The sequence below is a fragment of the Cupressus sempervirens genome, chromosome 3, assembly GCF_028749045.1.
Source record: "Cupressus sempervirens isolate cs-2001-9-10 chromosome 3, ASM2874904v1, whole genome shotgun sequence".
Taxonomy (NCBI): domain Eukaryota; kingdom Viridiplantae; phylum Streptophyta; class Pinopsida; order Cupressales; family Cupressaceae; genus Cupressus; species Cupressus sempervirens.
In genome coordinates, this window is record NC_143120.1 from 793361794 (window position 1) to 793382774 (window position 20981).

The following is a 20981-nucleotide window of genomic DNA, read 5'->3' on the forward strand; positions in this document are numbered from 1 at the left end:
TCGGTGCATGGAGTTCGTCGTGATCGTGTCAAACCAAGCGAAGAGATCGTTGGAAAAGCAGTGCGCATTTCTTGTCCAAAGCACTCAAATTTGTTGCAGATCAGTCCGCCCATGTAGAAGAAAACATGGTGTCTATATTCTTTGGACGTAAACAAGAGAAATTGTCGTGGGTAGGGACAAAGGACGCGAGAAAATTAAACCCATCATCAAATAACTACAGGCTTCTCAGACGAACCGACATGCATTAGGGTCCACGCTTTGCACTTGGTTTCGTCTATAATTGTCTTGCAACTTTGTCCCTTCGATCTTTGCTCTCAAACTTCTCTGGGAAAATTCCAACGCTCGTCGTTACTTGTCACAAGAATACATGCGTAGCTAATTGGGGAAAGCGAAACGAAAACGAATTGAATGTCACCAAGATGAGAGAGAATTAAAGTTATATAGTTACCTCCGTTATTTTCTTTCCATAACCCTACAGACCATCATTGCAAAGACCGACGGCTGACTGAGAGATACACGACAGATCAGGTTCGTTTACTCTTGTCTCTTTCGCTCTTCAATCCCTATAAATTCATCCCTGCTCTCTCCTATAAACGTACTCGAGTTTTCTTCAAGATTGGAAGTTATTATCTATGATTGTTTAATTTCGTGACAATTAAATAACTTCTTTGTTAAGTGCTCCGACACGAAGCAGTCCTATTTGTTCTTGCTGCAGGTATTTAGCGTGGAGCTTTGCCACGTGGCTTCAAGTATAATTTGAGCGAGGAAGAGAGATTAGAAGCATCATGTGCATCTGTGAGAAGCATGGCGATAATCTTCAAGTGTGCCCAAATAATGTGGAGAATCAGCTCCGGTTCAAGTTTGATATCGATGATCGATGTCTTTTACCTCATCCTCTGGCTGATCCTGATTACGACGACTTGAATTTCTGGCCACCGTGTCGTGAGGTCGGTATTGAATATCTCTGGTTTTCTAATTAATCAATTGATGAGCTTTAAGGGGCATCCTAAACTCACAATACTTGTTCAAATCTTTTACAAGTACATTGGATTTAATCATAGAAAAAATTCTGTAGTTAAGTCTGTTCAAGTTGGTGTAGTATTAGAATAGGTTACCATCCAGTGTTACTGTCTCTTCTATGAACATTACTTAAATACAATATATGTGAAGTGATTCATTTATTTTAATGAAAAATGAATTCATGTCAATAATTACTCATGAAATATAGATCAATTAATTTGACTCAAATTTTTTTATAATTGAATTCTACTAATAATATCAGAATTTATCTGATAATTTCTAAATCTGATTCATTGCTCCATGTTTTGTTCCTCATAAGAGCCTACATTTATCATTAGAATTACATTTATGTACTTCAGAGTATCATTAGATGATTCGTTGTGGTAAATATCTCCTACACATCTAAAACTGAATTTAATGTAAGAGATGCGTTATAATTGGGGCAGGTTGTAGAGGAGCTGGTCATGCTTGGAAGAATCTCGGGGCCAGTGGTTGTAATGGGACTGCTTCTCTACTTGAGAGGCCTCATCTCCATGCACTTCTTGGGCCACCTTGGAGAGCTGGAGCTTGCGGGAGGTTCTCTTTCAATCGGCTTTGCAAACATAACTGGCTATTCTGTTATTTCAGGCCTCGCCTTGGGAATGGAACCCGTCTGCAGTCAGGCATTCGGAGCAAATCGTCCGAATCTTCTCGGGCAGTCTCTTCAAAGAACAATTTTGATCCTTCTCTGCGCCTCTGTACCCCTCGCTTGGCTGTGGTTAAACATTGAACCGATTCTGCTGTATTGTGGGCAGGACGAGAGCATTACCAGAATGGCAGGCACATACCTTCTTTATTCTTTGCCCGATCTCATCGCTCAGTCATTTCTTCATCCGCTCAGGATTTTCCTTCGAACGCAGAGCTCTACTCTCCCGCTGACTGTCTCAGCGGGCGTAGCTCTTCTCCTTCACGTTCCCATCAATTTGCTTCTAGTCGTGTATTTCAGACTATCTATCCGCGGCGTCGCCCTGGCCGCCGTGTTGACCAATTTCAACACTGTGATATGCTTGGCGTGCTACGTATGGATATCTGGACATTACAAGGATTCCCTGCCGAGTCTGTCGAGAGAGTGCCTGAAAGGGTGGACATCATTTCTGAGACTTGCAATTCCCAGCTGTGCGTCGGTGTGCTTGGAGTGGTGGTGGTACGAGTTCATGATTCTGCTCTGCGGGCTACTATTAAACCCCAAAGCAACCGTAGCTTCCATGGGAATCCTCATCCAGACAACGGCGCTTCTTTACATATTTCCGTCGTCTTTGGGAGTGGGAGTTTCGACGAGAGTGGGAAACGAGCTCGGTGCAAACAGACCGGCCAAGGCCCGCACGGCGACAATGGTGGCAATTGCATTGGCGGCGGTTTTGAGCATCATAGCGATGAGTTTTACAGTAACAGTACGGCATGTGTGGGGTAAAATGTTTACCAAAGATGAGCAGATTCTGTCGCTGGTGTCGACGGCACTGCCTATCGTGGGTCTCTGCGAGCTGGCGAATTGGCCACAAACGACGGGGTGCGGAGTCCTCCGTGGCAGCGCTCGCCCGACGATGGGCGCAAACATTAATTTGTGCTCTTTCTATTTGTTCGGGACTCCCGTTGCTTTGATATTGACCTTCATCTACAAGTTTGAATTTGTGGGTCTTTGGTTCGGCATGCTGGCCGCGCAAGTCTCGTGCGTGAGTGTGATGTTGTTTGTGCTGCTGCAGACGGATTGGACTGTGGAGGCTGTGAGAGCGAGGGAGCTCACCTCTGAATCTTCTTTCGATAAACGGCAAGTACAAATTATAAGCAATCAAATGACGGAAGATTGTTTCTATAAAAGATTATACGTCCCATCTGAACAAACAGACACACATCCTGTATTAACTGTAGTTGTGAGGTAATTTGCATACTTTACAAACGGCTGAAACATGGCATACTAAGATTTGATTTATAGACCATGTGTTTTTTATTAAGGCTAAAACATGTTTTTAATAGGGAATTGAAATTCTAGATGTTTTACACAAATAAAAAGAGCATTAAGTTCTTATATGAAACTGTGTTCTAACCAGCAGAAACACTAACATCAATTTCCAGCTAAACCTGACTAAAGCTAACACCAAAACAGCGACAGAACTAACCAAAAGCCTAAGTTTATTTATATTGAAGCTTGATTTCTTATTTAGTGTGTGATGTTTAACATTTTGAAAAATTATACACTAATCAACTGAAATATAAGAGAGGTCAATTGCTTCCAAAATAGTTTCATGTATTCATGTTTATGTCCTAGAATTTTGAGTACATTGGATTGGCCTCTATAATGACATTAGCAAAGGCATGTCTTGCAATCTACTCATAGTCGGTATGGGCTTCGTTGAGTTTTAATATTTGTAAGAACATATTTTTCATTTGGTCAAATTCTTTTTATAATAGCATTCTTAACAAGTAAAATTCCCCATAGACTATAGCCTACTATTAATAATAGATATAATATTAATAATTTCTTTTTTGATAAAAGAGTATTGTAAAGTATTTTTCAATTTATTTTAAAATTGCTCTTTAATCTATTTAGTTCAATCTTTAAATTTTTTTATTAAGATGGTAGGGAGAGGGTCTTCAATCCAAAGAGAAGAGGACATATTATACTAGCAACCCAAAGCATAGCTTCACGTTGTCATAACCTGATTTAAAAACTACCATCACTTAGAAAAAATTACAAAAACCTTCACCAAAGTATTAAAACTAAGACACTTAATACCACTATCATTGTATATATTAAGTGTACTATTGTTTGAGTATAAAAGTAAACTAATAAAATTAGCAACTAAATTTCTTTGTTTGTTGAAAATGAAATTGATGTACAAAACTATCTTAACATATCACAATAAAAAAGCTTAAAGTTTACCATAGGACTAGGACCAAAGAATAATAGAAATATTGATCACTAGCATATAATAGTAAATCATTTGAAGTTATTTATATCTTTCAAATTCATGGAGAGGTGCTTGAGATCGTTCCTCCACTCATCAACTTCTTCATCCACAAGGTCAACCATCTTATGATTGTATTGTCTCCACCTTTTTAAATTATCCCTATACGTACTTTTCTCAATAACCAATCCAAGAACCCCTTTCTGCATAAGACCATCATGTAACCACAGAGAGAGGTAACAACAATGTTGAAATCATTCAATATTACCATATGAGGAGCAACATTTTCTAGTTTTGTCACCCTATTTTGTAAAGCTTTAATATAGATCATTAAGTTTCATTCTTTAACCTTTTCATGCATTTCGGCTATGGGGCTCTCTTTCTCAATGTACTCTTGTCTAAGTTCCTCATATCCTATACATCACCAAAATTCACCATAATCTCTATAGACTTATCCTCCTTTGTTACTTTAACCTCCTCCTTTTTTTAAAACTCCTCATCCTTAATACTCTCACTTTCCCCACTTTCTTCGAAAGAAAAATATTGACCTATTTCTAGGATAATTTCCTCCTTAGTATTATTTTCTTTGTTGACTAGATTTTTTTCCCTAGTGAGGTAGATCTCCTTTCTGAGAGCTAATTTCTTGCTTCATTTCACTAGAGATTTTAGGTCCCTTTCCTTCATTAGGCTTTGCCTATTCCCTTGAGTCTTTCTTATCAATCTCAATGAAACTCTTCACCTAGAATTTTTTCCCCCTAAGTTTAACAAAGCCAACCATTTTAGTTATGGCTTTTTAATTTCACTAGGGTAGTATTCAACAAAATTTATTCAAAAGAAATTTTAGTGGGTATTTTCTCCTTAAAAGGGATTTTTCTAGAGATTCAACCTATTTTTTATCTTTAAGGCTAGACATAGAATTCTTGTAGAGAGCAACTACTTAGAAGTTCTATTCTTATAGAGCTCACAAGAGGTTTCTTAGAATGTGGGAAAGCAACACAACTACCTTTTAAAGGTGATTGACTACAAATGTGTTGGTATAAAACATAAACAAGTTCATAATGGAGGGATGATTCTCTCCTTTATTAACACTATCTCTCAAGGATTTAAACAAGAAAAAGGGGGACATTAATCTAATCACCATGGAGAATATGGTTTATGATAGGAAAATAGTAGCCATCAAAGGTAGTGAATCATTCTTTTAAAGTAAAATATTTCACAATAGAAATTAAAATCAAAGAAAAGTGGGAAGAGAGAGACAAGAGAAACACCCATTAGTAGACATTTTAGTGTACAAATTTTCTTAGTTTAAAATTTTTTATTTTTTATTTTTAAAAGAACCTTTAAATATGTTATATAGTCTCCATTGCCCTTTTTTTTCACATGGTCTTCTCTACTATCAAAACATGTCACCTCATCTATCAATTCACATGTAACCTAAAATTTGAGACTACTAATGGAGACATGCCCTTGATGTGAAGAGTTGATGAATTTCATCGACAATATACTGTTGAAACCCCTCGTAGCTCGGATATAATTTGACAGAATAGCTTTTAAAATTCCTCTAATAATTCTACATTTTGGGTTAGTTCCTTATAATCCATCGGTTTCTCTTTTTTAAGAGGGCCCCCTATTACTCTAACATCCTCGAAGATCAACTAAGAAATACTATGTGACATAAATTAAGTTGTTTCTCAAGTAAAAAGCCAAAACCCTTGAAAGTGATCTTTTCTAAAGTTGAAGAGAAACTTCATGAAGGTGGTAGTTTAGCAGTTGTTAGAAATATTTTATTTCTAAGCAATTTTAATAATTAACCTTATGTCTGGATGCTCTTGAAAAAGTACTTACTCTTAAAATAACCTTTCGAAATGCTTTGATTATTTAAATGTATGTTAAAGATCTCATTTCTCTACCACAACTAATAAGACATACCAAAGATAGTAAAAATATTTTCTCCCTACCCCTTCATAGTTTCTTTCCCTTGTGTATAAATGACCCTTTGTAATTTGTTCACACCTTATAATTATTATTTCCAATTCACCCCATTTGCCAAATTTATACCCAATTTTATCCAAAACTAATAACGTTATTCTAATTAGGGGGCTAACTTTTTCATTACTTTGTTTTATCTTTTTCCATACAATTAGATATATTCCTATATCTCAGATTGAGAAAATTCAATAGGCCATTAGCATGATTATTATCCTCCATATAAATAAAATTATCCTTATCTACCCTTTTCTTCATGTCAATATCTTGATTATGATTTCTATTTTCCATAAGCCAAACATATTACATGGATATGAACATAGTTATTCTCTTGATCTACCTATAATTAGGACCATTAATTATAGTTTTTGTATTCATTAGTTTAGGATGTCTTTTAAACACTAGGTACTTTATGCAACACATTAGTCTACTCCTTATACCTCAAACCTGAGTTTGGCATTAATCTTATTGTAGTATTTCCTTATCTTAGAGTGTAATAAATTTTAACATTTTCAAAGGGCTAAGGCATTCTACTGCACTCTTCTAGAAAGGCTAACAAGGCTTTGATGGAAGTTCCTTCCTTTGAGGTAATCAATCATCAATTTACAATCTCGTAGAATTATCTTATCATCCCTTGTCCCTTTGATGTATTTCATACCATGCCACATAGCAATAGCCTTAGCATAATTATTTGTGTTTATTCCCAGGTTAATACCAACCCTAGATATAAAAACACCTTTCCAATCTCTTATTAAACCAAAAGTAGCAAAGAGGATAGGATTCCCTTTCCAACACCTTTCCACATGGAAATTTATCTAGCCTTCATTTGGAGGGATGAATCTAATTTTATTACTCTTCCAAACACTCTTCCTATCTATGTCAATTAGCTTTTTTCTTAGTATTCCATTTCTTTGTTATTCTTGAGTCTTTAAGGGTTAGGAACACCTTTCCTTTCTTATGGGTATTTAGGGGAGAAAGGGAAGCATTTTAATAGGATTGTAGATCTCCACTTTTTTACACTACTAAGCCATTCAAATATGTATGTGAGGGAAAGAGAGAAATTTCCAAATATGATTCCTCTTATAATCCAAATTAGATTAGCTATCTAACCTAGAGGAAAAAGGTTGCCAATACCAAACTCAAATTATAAAGGAGAATGGAATACAAGAAAAAACACTCTTTAGGCCTTATAGGATAATGTATATGTGAAATTAAACTAATTGCTTAAATAATGTAGATCTAGATGCTAAGTGTATACAATCAACCCAATTAAGATATAAATCTAGGGTAAATATATGAAATCAAATAAAATATTAAAGAATCAGCTTGAAATATGTAGGGAAAGATTTAATTTAGCTCCAAAATTCATGGATCCAAGCCTATTTCTGAATATTCAAGTATGGATTCCCAAATGAAATGACAAAAAGAACGAAACCGAAAATCCATTGGTCAAGAAAAGCATTATGAACTAGGTTGACTTGGAAGGACTAATTCCTATGGAGTTGATGTAGTTTGATGGCACTATAGAAAATTTGAACCAACTTCTCCATAAATCTTTCAAAGAGTTATTTCCATATTTGCATTTGAAATTTTGCTATCTCACTCCTACACATAGAAAATGAAGGGTTTTTATTATTTGTTGTGCGAGGCCTTGCCTTGGTCAAACCCCAAGTTAAGGAATTAACTATAAATGATAAATGAAAATATAAATGACTAAAAAACAAGATAAATGTTAGGACACACCTTTCTTAAAACCCTTGTCAATAAGGATTTTGTTTTGCAGTGTGTTATAAACCTTGAATTAGGTATAGGAATTTAGGGTATCTCCACAATTTTCAATAGATCTACCATAATCCCAAAATAAGCATTAATGTAGAGGATAATGATTGCTTGAATGTAGATCTCCTCCCTTGATGGCCAAAAATAAGCCAGATGTTGAAGAGGAAATTCTCACAAAGGATCCTTCAATACTCTATCTCCTTAAATTGCTTTCTTGTCCTCAAAAGGATATGCATGTTTGAGCTTAAGAGATGAAATTGGAGTGCAAAAGATGTAATGAGAATGAGATATGAAAATGAAGCCTCCTTATATATGAGTTTTTGGGTAGGAAAATAGTACAAGTCGAGTGTAGAGCAAAGTAAAACTAATTAAAGCCTTGGGGCCTTTTGGGCGCCGAGCTCAAAAAATTTTGGGAACTAGGTCAACCTAGGTCTTGGGTCAACGTAGTTTTGTCTAGGTCAACTAGGGTTGACTTGGTCATAGAGGTCAGGTGAGGGGATCCACAGAGAGCTTAGACACTTACCATAAGGAATAGAGAAGAAATTAGAAGAAGATAAGGGAAAGAGGTCATTAAGCATAGGTCCATCCATGGTCAAACAAAGGCATTATGGAAAGGGTCCTAAAAGGTCCTAAAAGGAAAGCACATCCATTTTAAGATGGTACAACAAGTAGTAGCACTCATATTGTCTCTAACCTCTTATTTGATAATTTAGAACATAGTCAAGATTGATCTTTGATGTACCTAGAAAATCCTATTATTCTTCTATTTCCAAGCCATAAAAGGGAGGATCTGGAACCATAAGTCCTAAATAATTGGGTGGTTAAGATAGATATAATCTCACTTATATATGAGAAAATTGAGTGATTATAGATTAACCTTGTCTACCTATAGGGAAAAAAGAATAATATTACAAATTTTGTTAGTATAATAGTAGTGGATAAACAATGGATTAATGGATTTAATGTCCTCTACAACACATATTTATTGATAAACTAAAAATCCCTTTTTTATAAGATTATCCACTATGATGATTCTTCCATCTCCCACTACCCACCTAGAATAGTCAGTTTTAGGAATCGATTAAGGAATCTAAACAAGATTCCAAAAGTGGTCTAGCCCCTCCCTAACTTCTTGAGATTTATAAGAAGATATAACCAAAAAAGGATCTCGATCTTTTATGTTTCCAAATTCGTCTATCACCCACTCCTTGAGAAAAAATAATCACAATCTGGAAGCATACTCATAACTCCTTGAAAATCCTCCATCCTTATATTGTAATTCCTTTGAAGATCTCCCTCCTCTCCCCCTCCCAACTCCCTCATGTCCAAAAGATTGTATAGATATCTCCATGTTTCCTTCCCATCATTCCATATTAAATAATTTTCCACCTTACAACCTACAAGATTAGTAAGTCATTCGCTGACAAGAGATAAAGAATTAATTTCAATGGAGATTCGCAGTCCTATATATCCAACCAAAAGTTGTCTTGCATTCCATTTCCACTAATTATTAACTACCCCCCTTTTTGAGTCCCTTCTTGACATTGATGATGTTTTTCCATAAGGATGACCCACTAATCAATCCTGACTCATAGAGAAAGGAATCATCTCTTCATATGCCATATATTTATCTCTCATTATTTATGTTTGTTCCTTCTTTCCTTCCATTAGAATCAATCCTCCTTTAGAAATAAGATCCATGTTAACTAATTTGATTTCCCATAAACCTAGCCCTGCCATTGCCTTAAGAAATGAAAACATTGTCCAACTTCACAATGTGTCACAGAGCTAAGGAATTTATTATAGATTTTAAATTTCAAATGTCTTAGTATATAAATTTTGATCACATTGTTCTTCATAAGGTAAAAAATGCATACTCTAATACATTTCATCTTAGTTTATATATTGTTTAACTGACAAAAGTTAATAACCCTATGGAAATCCTTCTAGAATTATTTAATGGAAACAAATCTTCATATCCATAGATAGGTTTTAGAACTCATCATGTCTCTAGTGTGTATACTTAAAAGAGTTATTTGGAAGTTGTTTAATTAATTTAACTGTTAAATAGCATATGATGCCCATAAATCACTAAGACAACTTTTTTAGGATTTATCCATGACTAGGAAAACTCGTCAAATCTATTTTTGTCAAAATAGATTCAAATGTTATTCAAAATTTCAATTATGTCTTTTATAATATTTTAAAAGATGAAAAATCCTCAAAATTAATGTTTCTTATTCAAACATCAATATTTGAAAATTTTAATGGATTTGAAACAAGTGAGAGTACACTAATTTACTAATTAAAGATAGTTATGGTGTACCACATTATACATATTTTTTTTATGGCTACATAGGACATGGTTATTGATCTAGCATTGATTAATCAATTAGGGTTCTGTTAAAATTTATATCTGTATTTCAATGTGATTGTATGTATTTTATATTAAATAATATTTTAATTTTAAAAATTTCCCAATCACTTCAATTAGGAAAAAATCTAACAATCCAAACTAATTTATACTATCTTTCTTATCACACTATAAATAAATTTGGTTAACTTCTTTTATAATTCTCTACAACATCTCTAGTTTATTCTAGGCATTATATAACAAGAAATGATATTTGGAACTTCTTACTTTCCTTAGACACAATTGAAATATCTCATGGAATACTCCAATATGCTAAAATTCTATATCCAAAATTTGTGAAATATTCACTATATGTTAGGGTATTTTTCCGTTATCTAGTGTTTCATTTGTTATCTATTGTGATTTAGTTTCTCACTTTTTCAATTCTAATCATTTTCCAATATGCATAATATGTTATCTCTAATTTGTCTTCTATTTTAGTTTCTAATAGAGACTCAATATTCTCAAGTGAATAATAATAGTGCGGCTAATAGTAATTTTCTTCACTCAAATATTTTCACTATACTTATATTAACTAGAATGGTGTTTTGCACTCCATTATATAATTTGAAGACACCTCTCAAAATAATTTGAAATACAAACAACTTACATACTAATCTTTAGATAATACATAATACTCTATATTAAGATATTAAACTTACTTTAATTATATTTTGTTTAATTATCCTATCTTTATTCATAACTTAAATATTAATTCTTTTATTTAGATTTTATTGTCTTATGTGAAGATAGTGCATTGAAAAAAGAAAAAGATACATTGTAACATTCAACAAGATAAGGAACTCTCTTAGATGTAGATAAAATGTCACACATTCTTATGTAGATGTCCTCTTCTATCAATGACTAGGTTCAATTTAAACCTCAAAATTCACACTTGTCTTGTATAGTTGACATTATAACGTTATAATTTATCTATAATACATGCATATAGGTTATTATTATTATTTTCCTTATAACCTCCTATAAATACAAGCCTGAATAACGTATTTATATAATCTAGATGAGTAGACATGGATAAATATAAATTCATTGTCTATTCCCAAGATGTCTATCGTAGATAGCTGGTATTTACTCACAAACGTCATCGCGGCGTAGAATTTGATCAGTTAATACCCATGCGTTGCATAAATTTAGAAGACGTCGATTTCACGCAGAAAACCAGGTAATTGAGTGCAACTTAGATATCCACCATTTATCCTTGGGTTCAACTTCAGCATTGCGATTTTCGAAGCAGAATGTTTGTATATACTCTTGAAAATGCCGCACATAAAACACCTTGGCCGCTATACACACGATAAAATATCGTTGGAAAAGCTGCTCTTTGCGCATCCCGTTGACTAGATTTTCCTTGCAGAAGAAATCATCGTGTTTTGGTTTGTTTAAATGAAAAACAAAGATATTATCTTTTGTGCATTGTGAAGCCCGCTGGTTGAGTGAAAGACTAACTCTTAACCTTGTAACTTCCACGCCTTACATTTGTCATTTTGACTCTTCGCTTTACTGCCTTCACTCACAGAAATCTTCTGAAGGACTTGAACTTAGAGGTTATTTCCTCTCATTCTATAGCTTAGATGCCATTGGAAGAGCTTCTTCCTTGTCGAACTAATTTTAACTGGTTGCGTACGCGGCCACCAATCAATCAAGATCCTTCCTGTTGAGAGTGTCGAGCACTTAGATAAGTAGAATGTTTCCGTGCCAGTTTTATTTGAGCGAGCCGACAACAAAGCTAAACATGAGCCAGTGTTATACCCCATCAAAATCACCCCTGTAGGGTTGAGGAATTAATAGGTGAGTGGGTCTAAAAGGTAAAATGATAGATGCACATTTTAGACTAGTACATGAACACTAATACTTATAGTGGTATATTTAAAAAGTTCTATCAATGCATATTTAAATAAAAAAGGATTTAAAAAAAAAAATCATTCATGTGGTCAATGGTTTAAACATCAAACACTAAGGCTTGATTCTTTGGTTAAAAGTGTTAAATAGTCAAAGTTGACTTATTTTTCCAAGCTTAATTTCTTCCTTAGTGTGCCATATTTAAGTGTTGCCTTATGTGGCCCCGTATCAATGCACCATTAAACACAATCAAGTGCATATCTATAGGTCTTACTTTCTTTTGGACAATCTTCGTCATGTTTCCCCAAATTATATTGTCGGTGTGGTAGATAGAGAACTCAATGCCAAAAATTTAGATTTAGAGTTACAAACTAGGCAAAGGAAATTTTCTTTTTTTTTAAATTAAGATTTGGGGTTCACATGGACTGAAGTTAGGGTGTGCACCTTTCAGCTCCCCTTGTCTAGTCCCTTTTCATTCTAACATATTAATGACCATTTCTTTTTCTCTCAATTTTAGTATTTTATGAAAAATTAGGGGTTAATTTATAAAGCCAAAAAAAACCACAAGAGCCTCTATAGTTTTTAGTTAGAATTATCTACTCATTTTCAAGAGCTTAAATTGGATGTCAAAAAGTTTAAGTATGATGCATAGATTGATGTGAATATTTGATATTATTCATTGATGGAGGTTTTATATATTCAAATAATTGTTCCAACTATAACCATTATTTCAATAGCATAATATTGAGTTCTAAACTACCAAACAATGTGTATTATTATGATATTGCTATGCAAGTTCAAATGCATAGTTTTAGAGTCAAATTCATTGACCCATGTTTCATGAGAAGTCCACAAGAATCCATCTCTCATAAGAATAAATGGGACATTTAGTATTCATTGCATCTAGGTGATACTCATAAAGGTGCAACATCAAAAATTCCAAGGAGGTCACCCATCCTAGTACTATTTGATGCAGGAGCATCCTGGGTTGCCCTATTATCCTACTCATTTATGTTCATTCTACAGTTGGTGCCGAGTTACTGTAGCACTCTTCATGTGTTGAGTTGCTATAACACTCTTCATGTGTCGAGTTGTTGTAGCACTCTTCATGTGCCGAGTTGCTGTAGCAGTCTTCATGTGCCGAGTTACTGTAGGATTCCTTCATGTGTCGAGTTACTGTAGCACTCTTCATGTGTCGAGTTACCCAGTGCATGGCGAGTGCCAATTTTGGAAAGCTTTCTTTTGCCGAGTAATCTGTGTCTGGTTCCTTTTTGGGCCAACTTTGCTCACATTTAATTTTGGTATAGGTAGTTATATTTGCTGAGAGCCGACTTGTGGCTTCTCTATGTTCTAGAATGTTCTGTAAGCCATTTTGGCAAGTATATATAGAGTATTTAGGCTTAGATTTAGGCTTGTTTTTGAGAGAAGAAGTTTTTGGAAGAAGATTAGAGAGCAGAACTGAAAGTGTGAATATGCAGTTGGATCTTTGATTGTGAATGTATTTGTAATTGGCCGTAACCCAAAAGGCCTTACAGCTGAGAATGTATGAAGATATCTTAATGAATCAATAAAAGTAGTTCACTCTTCTTCCTCCTTTGGTTGTTTTTCTTTGTGTTTGTTTCCATTGTGTTAACTCTTGCATGGTGGTTTGGATAGTTGGGTGAACCTTTGGCCCTAGTTATTCACCCTCTATAGTCTACGTTAGTTGGTATCAGAGCTTGAGGTTCATCCTTGTGGAGATTGGATCGTGTGGAACCCTAATTTGGACTTGGTTGTAGGGTGGTAGATTTGTGGATTTGACCTATAACTTGCAGAGGGTTATGATCTTGCAGGAACCTGATTTGTGAAGATGGTTTGTGGTAGAGGAAATAATGTTGATAATGCTATATTGGATCAGTGGAGACAAATTGCAGCCATATTAGATGTTGTGGAGACAACCTAGATGAGAGGAGCACATCTTGAAGATGTGAGTGATGATGAAGTAGCAACACCAAACATAATCCAGAACCTGAAGAAGATCAAGATGAGGAAAGATGGTTGTGAGTATTGTCTAGGGAAAATTCAAAACGTGCTATAGAAGTTGTTCCTTATGATGCAAAATTGGATACCAATGCTGCGCTAGATTGGATCTTTGATATGGAGAAGTTCTTTGAGTATGAAAACACTCCTGATAATAGAAAGGTGAAGATTGCAGTCACTAGGCTGAAAGGTCATGCATCTCTATGGTGGGAGCACTTGCAAACTGATAGACAAAGGAAAGGAAAGGAGAAGATTAGAATTTGGCCAAAGATGGTGAACAAGGTAAAGAACAAATTCCCTCCTAGTAATTACCAAGTTAGCTTGTTGAGAAAGATGCAAAATTTGAAGCAAAAAAACATGACTATGAAAGAGTATACTGAGGAATTCTATAGCCTGGACATTAGATCTGGACATGTGGATGATGATGTTGAGAAAATTGTAAGGTACATTAATGGATTGAGATCTGAAATACAAGATGAAATAAGTTTTGTGAAGCTGGAAAGTGTAGAAGAAGCATATTGATATGCCTTGAAAGCTGAGGAGATCTTGACAAAGAAGTATGAACAAAGATAGAGAGGTAGAGGTGGTAGATTCCACAGAGGCAAAGGTAGATCTTATGGAGCAAGTGGCAGATCTAACAGTTCTATGCAGGATAAAGCAAATCTGAATGGAAGAATGATGACAAAGGCAAGGTTGAATGGAAAAGTGGTAATTCTTACCGAGGAGGCACTAATTCTTACTGAGAAAGAGGTAATTCTTATTCTAGAGGTGGATTTCATGGTAATTGTTTTAGATGTGGAAAAGAAGGGCATAAATCCTTTGAATGTAGATCTTCTAAAGGTGGGTAGAATAATAGAAATGCTATGATTCAAGAAGACATTGAGAATTCACCAAGTGGACCTGAGGCTAGAGAAAATTTGATGGTGAGAAGAACCTTATGTAATAAGGGAGGGGATGAGGAACCTATTTTAAGGAGAACTCTCTTCAAGACAAGATGTAAGATGGCTGTAAAATGTTGTAAAGTGATCATTGATAGTGGAAGTTCTACAAATCTGGCATCAGAAGAGCTAGTTACAAAGTTGCAATTGTAGAGGCTAAAACATCCCAAACCTTATCATGTTTCATGGATCAAAGATGAGCATAAGATATTGGTAAGTGAGCAATGCCTTGTGAAGTTCAAAATTGGACATTACTTTGATGAAGTTTTGTGTGATATTATGCCCATGGATTGTTGTTATATTTTCTTGGGTAGACCTTGGCAATATGATAGATATGTTGTACATGATGGAAGATTGAATCAATATACTCTTTGGGTAAATGGGAAGAAACACACATTACTGCCTTTGATCGAAAGTCTAGATGAGGTTAATTGTACTGCTATAAAAATTTGCATGGTTAATGGGAAACAATTTGAAAAGGAAATGAAAAAAAAAAAGTTTGTTTTGCTATAATTCAAAGAAAACTAAGTTTTGTCAATGGAGACCAAGTGCAAGAAAATAGTGTTAACCGAGTGCTAGTTAGTGGTGACTGAATGACAAATGGTAGTATTGACCAAGTACCAGAAGAAATTGCAGAGTTGTTGAATGATTATAAATAAATTATTAATGATGATATTCCTAATGGTTTACCTCCAGTAAGAAGTATAAGTCATTGTATGGATCTGATCCCTAGAACTAGTTTGCCAAACAAAGCACCATATAGATTGACACCTGCAGTGAATGAAGAACTTAACAAACAAGTGCATGAGTTGTTGCAGAAAGGTTTGATTAGAGAAAGCTTGAGTCCATGTGATGTACCTGCTGTATTAGCACCTAAATAGAATGGAAAATGGAGAATGTGTATTGATTACAGAGCCATTAACAAGATAACAGTGAAATATAGGTTTCCTATGCCGAGGATGGATGACATAATGGATTGTTTGAGTGGAGCAAAGTATTTTACCAATATTGATTTGAATAGTGGCTATCATCAGATCAGAATCAGAGAAGGTGATGAATGGAAGACTGCTTTCAAGACAAAATATGGTTTGTATGAATGGTTGGTTATGCCTTTTGGTTTGACTAATGCACCTAGTACTTTCATGAGGTTGATGAAAGAAGTTCTAAAAAGATTCTTGGGTAAATTTGTGATTGTTTATTTGGATGATATTATGATATTCAGCAAGACTAAGGAAGAACATCTTGAGCATATTAGACAAGTATTACAGAGGTTGAAAAAGGAAAAGTTGCTAATTAATCAGAAAAAGTGTTCTTTTATGCAAGAGGAGATTGTGTATTTGGGATTTTTGATTTCAACTGATGGTTTGAAGATGGATCTTGAGAAGGTTAAATCAATTTTGGAATGGCCTACACCTGAGAATGTGAGTGAGGTAAGATCATTTCATGGTTTGGCTAGTTTTTACAGAAAGTTTATAAAGAATTTCAATGTTGTTCGTAATGCTATGACTGAAACAATGAAGGGAGATAAAAAGGAATTCAAGTGGACTCATGGAGCTGATAAGAGTTTTGAGACTTTGAAACAAAAGGTTGTTGAATTACCTGTATTGGCTTTAACTAATTTCAACAAAGTATTTCAAGTTGAATGTGATGCAAGTGATAATGCAATAGGAGCTATATTAAGTCAAGAAGGTAAGCCTATTGCTTTCTTTAGTGAAAAGTTGAATGATGCTAAAATGAAATATTATGTGTATGATCAAGAATTTTATGCCATTGTTCAAGCATTGAAGAAATGGAGACATTATTCGATGCCTAAGGAGTTTGTGTTGTATACTGATCATAAAGCTTTACAATACTTGGGAAGTCAAAATAAATTGAATCAAAGACATATGAAGTGGGTTGAGTATTTGTAGAGTTTTACATTTGTGATCAAGCACAAGAGTGGAGTTACTAACAAAGTTGTTGATGCATTGAGTAGAAGACATTCTTTGTTGACGGATGATGAAATGAAAGAATTGTATGATGTTGATCCTAATTTCTTTGAGGCGTGGAGAGAGTGCAGAGCACCACATTTGATAGATCACATAAGTAAGAATGAATAGTATTTCATTCAAGAAGGTATGTTGTTTAAAGGCATCCAGTTGTGTACTCCTAGAAGTCCTATGAGGTTGAATTTGATTAAGGAAAAGCATAGTGGTGGATTATCTGGACATTTTGGAATTGATATGACATTGAGTTTTCTGAAAGAGAAGTATTATTGGCCACAAATGTATAAGGATGTTCAGAAATTTGTAAAGAGTAGTGGATTTTGTCAAGTTGCAAAGGGAGTGAGTCAAAATACTAGTTTGTATACACCTATTACTGTTCCTGAGAAACCTTGGACTGACATTAGTATGGATTTTGTTCTTGGATTGCCTAAAATAGTGAAAGGCTATGATTCCATATTTGTTGTAGTGGATAGATTTTCTAAGATGACTCATTTTATACCATGTAAGAAGACATCAGATGCTGAGCATGTTGCTAAACTTTTCTTTAAAGAGATTGTGAGATTGCATGGATTACCAAGAAGCATTATTTTAGATAGAGATAGTAAGTTTGTTGGCTATTTTTGGAAGACTTTGTGAAAAAAGATGGGTACTGAGCTGAAGTTCAGTTCTACATTCCATCCACAAATAGATGGATAGATAGAGGTTGTGAATAGAAGCTTCATAAATTTGCTAAGATTTTCAGTTGGGAATAAGCCAAGTAATTGGGAGATGGTATTGGCACAAACTAAATTTGCATATAACAATTCTATGAATAGGAGTACAGGGAAGACACCTTTTGAGATTGTTACCAGAATGCATCCTAGAGGTATATCAAATTTTAGAGATGTTTCTGGTGAAGAAAAGAAAAGTGCTACAAGAGAAGAATTTGCTAATTTTATGGAGTCCTTGCATAAGGAAGTGAAGTTGAGGTTGGAACAAAGAAATTAGAAGTATAAGGAGAATGTTGGTCAGTCTAGAAGACACCATAATTTTCAAGTTGGTGATGAGGTGATAGTTCATCTAAAGAAAGGAAGATTCTCAGTTGGAACATACAGTAAGCTAAAGATGAAGAAATTTGGACCTTGTAAGATCTTGAAGAAGTTTGACAGTGGTAATGCTTATGAAGTTGAGTTACCTGATGAGATGGATATATCTCCTATATTCAATATTGCTGATTTGTATAAGTATCATGAGCCAGATGATGAAGTTGTTGTATTAGAAGATTATCCTAAGAAGTAGATTGAGGAAGTTGAATAGATATTGGATCAGAGAGTTGGCAGGAGCACAAGAGGAAAAGATTACTATGAATATTTGGTAAAGTGGAAGAACATGCCTATTGAAGATGCTTCATGAATTTTGCAATCTGAGTTGGATTCCACTCAGATTGTGACATCTTAATGATTCAGGAGAATCATCTCTTTCAACCCCAGTTGTCTGATGCAGGAGCATCCTGGGTTGCCTTGTTATCCTGCTCATTTTTGTTCATTCTACAGTTGGTGCTGAGTTACTGTAGCACTCTTCATGTGTCAAGTTGTTGTAGCACTCTTCATGTGATCAGTTGTTGTAGCACTCTTCATGTGCCGAGTTACTGTAGCACTCTTCATGTGCCGAGTTACTGTAGCACTCTTCATGTGCCAAGTTACTATAGCATTCCTTCATGTGCCAAGTTACTGTAGCACTCTTCATGTGCTGAGTTACCTAGTGTATGCTGAGTGCCAGTTTTGGAAAGCTTTCTTTTGCTGAGTAATCTGTGTCTGGTTCCTATTTGGGCCGTGTTGGTCTTTAAAAACGCTGGAGGGTTTTCAATTATCCCCATGAGAATATGACACATCTAGGGGCAGCTAAATCCCATTATCAACATGCCATTTCAGACACAGGGCCAACTATAAGGCATGACCCTTCTTCTTCTTTAGGCTGTGCTAGACCTAGGCGGGTAGACCTGAGATTCAATTGATACTGTACTAGTGCAAAACATATCCCTGAATCTATTTAATGCAGATGACAACCCCTATATCTCCTAATGGCCTATGAAACAACACAGATCTATAGTAGCTAGGTGCAAACCTATGCTAGTCATAAGTTGAGTGAGGGTTAGTTCTATTATAGCTCTTCAGCATAAAAAATAAAGATCATTTGATTAATGATGTTGATTCAACAAAACCCCTAAAATGCAGCAACATGAACAAGTGATCTTGTAAACGACTAGTGTCTTATCTATTGGGAAAATCCATGAATCAAATGCATTCATATGAATATCTGAGACGTGTATCTTTAGATATCTGATCTATCCATCTAACTTGTAAATGGACATCTATGCTCAATCTAAACCTCATTCTTACATGATATCCCCATCAGCAAACCTGCAATTCTGTTGATTCTCTGAAGCATTTACATAACCTCTTGGGTTATAAGCAACAATGAACTAACATACAGCCTTAAGGAGCTGGAATTACAACCTAAACTCTTTGTTCAGAGATTGTAAAACATTGAAGATCACTAATAAGGGAGACGAGAATTAGAAAGAAACTAATGAAATTCCTATTCCTTTGTATTAATTTCCTCGAAACAATACATTTAAATGCATATAGTCAAAACATGAAAACACCTAACATGTTTGAACTATTTGTATTATCTTTACATTTGCTACTTACATGAGAGAAATATGCTGAAGAATGGAGGTGGAATCAAAGTTCTGGATCCAAAGAAGTGGTCTCACAGAATGGCTGCAAATTTCCTACCGACAATGGTTTCACAGTCACAAAAAATTGGAACCCTTGCAATGACAAAAAGAAAGAATGATATAGACCAGATGAATTCCAGTATCTGATTTCAGAATGACAAGTGTCCACTCAAAATTTCATCTCTAACCATTGCAAAACTTCTCTCTCACCTTTTCCCTCAACTGCTGAATCAAATCTTCATCATTCTGGCTCCACAAGGTAGAAATATCTGAGATATTTTTTTCAACCTCGTAACTGATTTCTAATTCTAAAGTGCATTCATGGTAAAAGTGAAAAAACAATTACAAAGTGACTTCAAGAAGCCAATATAACCTTTCTTGTTTATTTTCTCCACATCCAAACTTCAAAAAGTACTCAAATCTTCCTTGTAACCAACTTTGATGCTCTGTGATGACTTCTGCCCATTGCACTAAGAATGCCTCTGAAAAATGAAAATCTGCTTATAGACTGAACCCGCGAAGACCTGTGCATAATCTAATCCCAAATTCAAAAAATTTACTTCCTCCCAATTCCAATGGTATGCTGCACTGCCTATTTTGGACAAAAATTGCCCCTGATATGGTCATTTGAAAAATAGGCCCCTGGATTAAACTCTGGCATTTAAAATGAATTTTTTTTAAAATTATATAGTTTAGACTATATAAAAATTTGAAATATTTCAAATTTTTCACTTTATGCATGGTTCCTCTATGAATTTTTATTTTCAAATCATTTTACTCTATCCTCCTTATTCGAATGCCACTTGTCTGCTTTATTTGCCATCAACGTTTGAAACATGTTTAAAATGTTACCCTTTACATTCTCACGATGAAAGCCTTTCTCGTAGCATTGGGACCTTTGAAAATTCATCCTTCGCTCTTATGATCTAGGCCTCTTTACTCTTTTACGACCATGAGTTTGAGTGTAACACCGAAGGTCCTAAAATTTTTGCTTATGCTCTTACGTTCACCTCTTTAACGTATCAGCCTAGCGTAGCATCATAGAGGCTCAGAGATTTCTTCATGATCTTACGATTGATCGTAAGATCGGGCATCATTAAAATTTGATACACGATCACACGAATGGTCAAACTACATTGACTAGTTGGGCCCTCCACACAAGCCGCTACGTCTATAAAGCGTGTGTCACATGACATTTAACCACTTTGCCTTCGGGCTTATAAATTTTAAACTTCATCACCACTCCTCCAATTTGGGACAATAAAATCACTCTGGCCTATGGCTTATCCAAGCTATGAGTGGCCTTCATGCCTTCTTTCT

At 35.0% G+C, this 20981-nt stretch overlaps 1 protein-coding gene across 2 annotated transcripts; it reads left to right on the forward strand.

Moving 5' to 3' along the window:
* The first annotated feature begins 232 nt into the window (after positions 1–232).
* LOC149569182 (protein DETOXIFICATION 48-like) lies at positions 233–3011 on the forward strand. 2 transcript variants are annotated; one of them, XM_089817705.1, is made up of 3 exons: positions 233–528; positions 716–947; positions 1467–2962. In XM_089817705.1, exons 2-3 carry the CDS (start codon positions 786–788, stop codon positions 2934–2936), a joined length of 1632 nt encoding a protein of 543 aa, XP_089673831.1. In that variant the 5' UTR covers positions 233–528; positions 716–785; the 3' UTR covers positions 2937–2962. The 2 variants fall into 2 exon arrangements, with proteins under 2 accessions (XP_089673831.1, XP_089673830.1); XM_089817704.1 differs by having other exon boundaries at positions 233–947; positions 1467–3011.
* The last annotated feature ends 17970 nt before the right edge of the window (positions 3012–20981 follow it).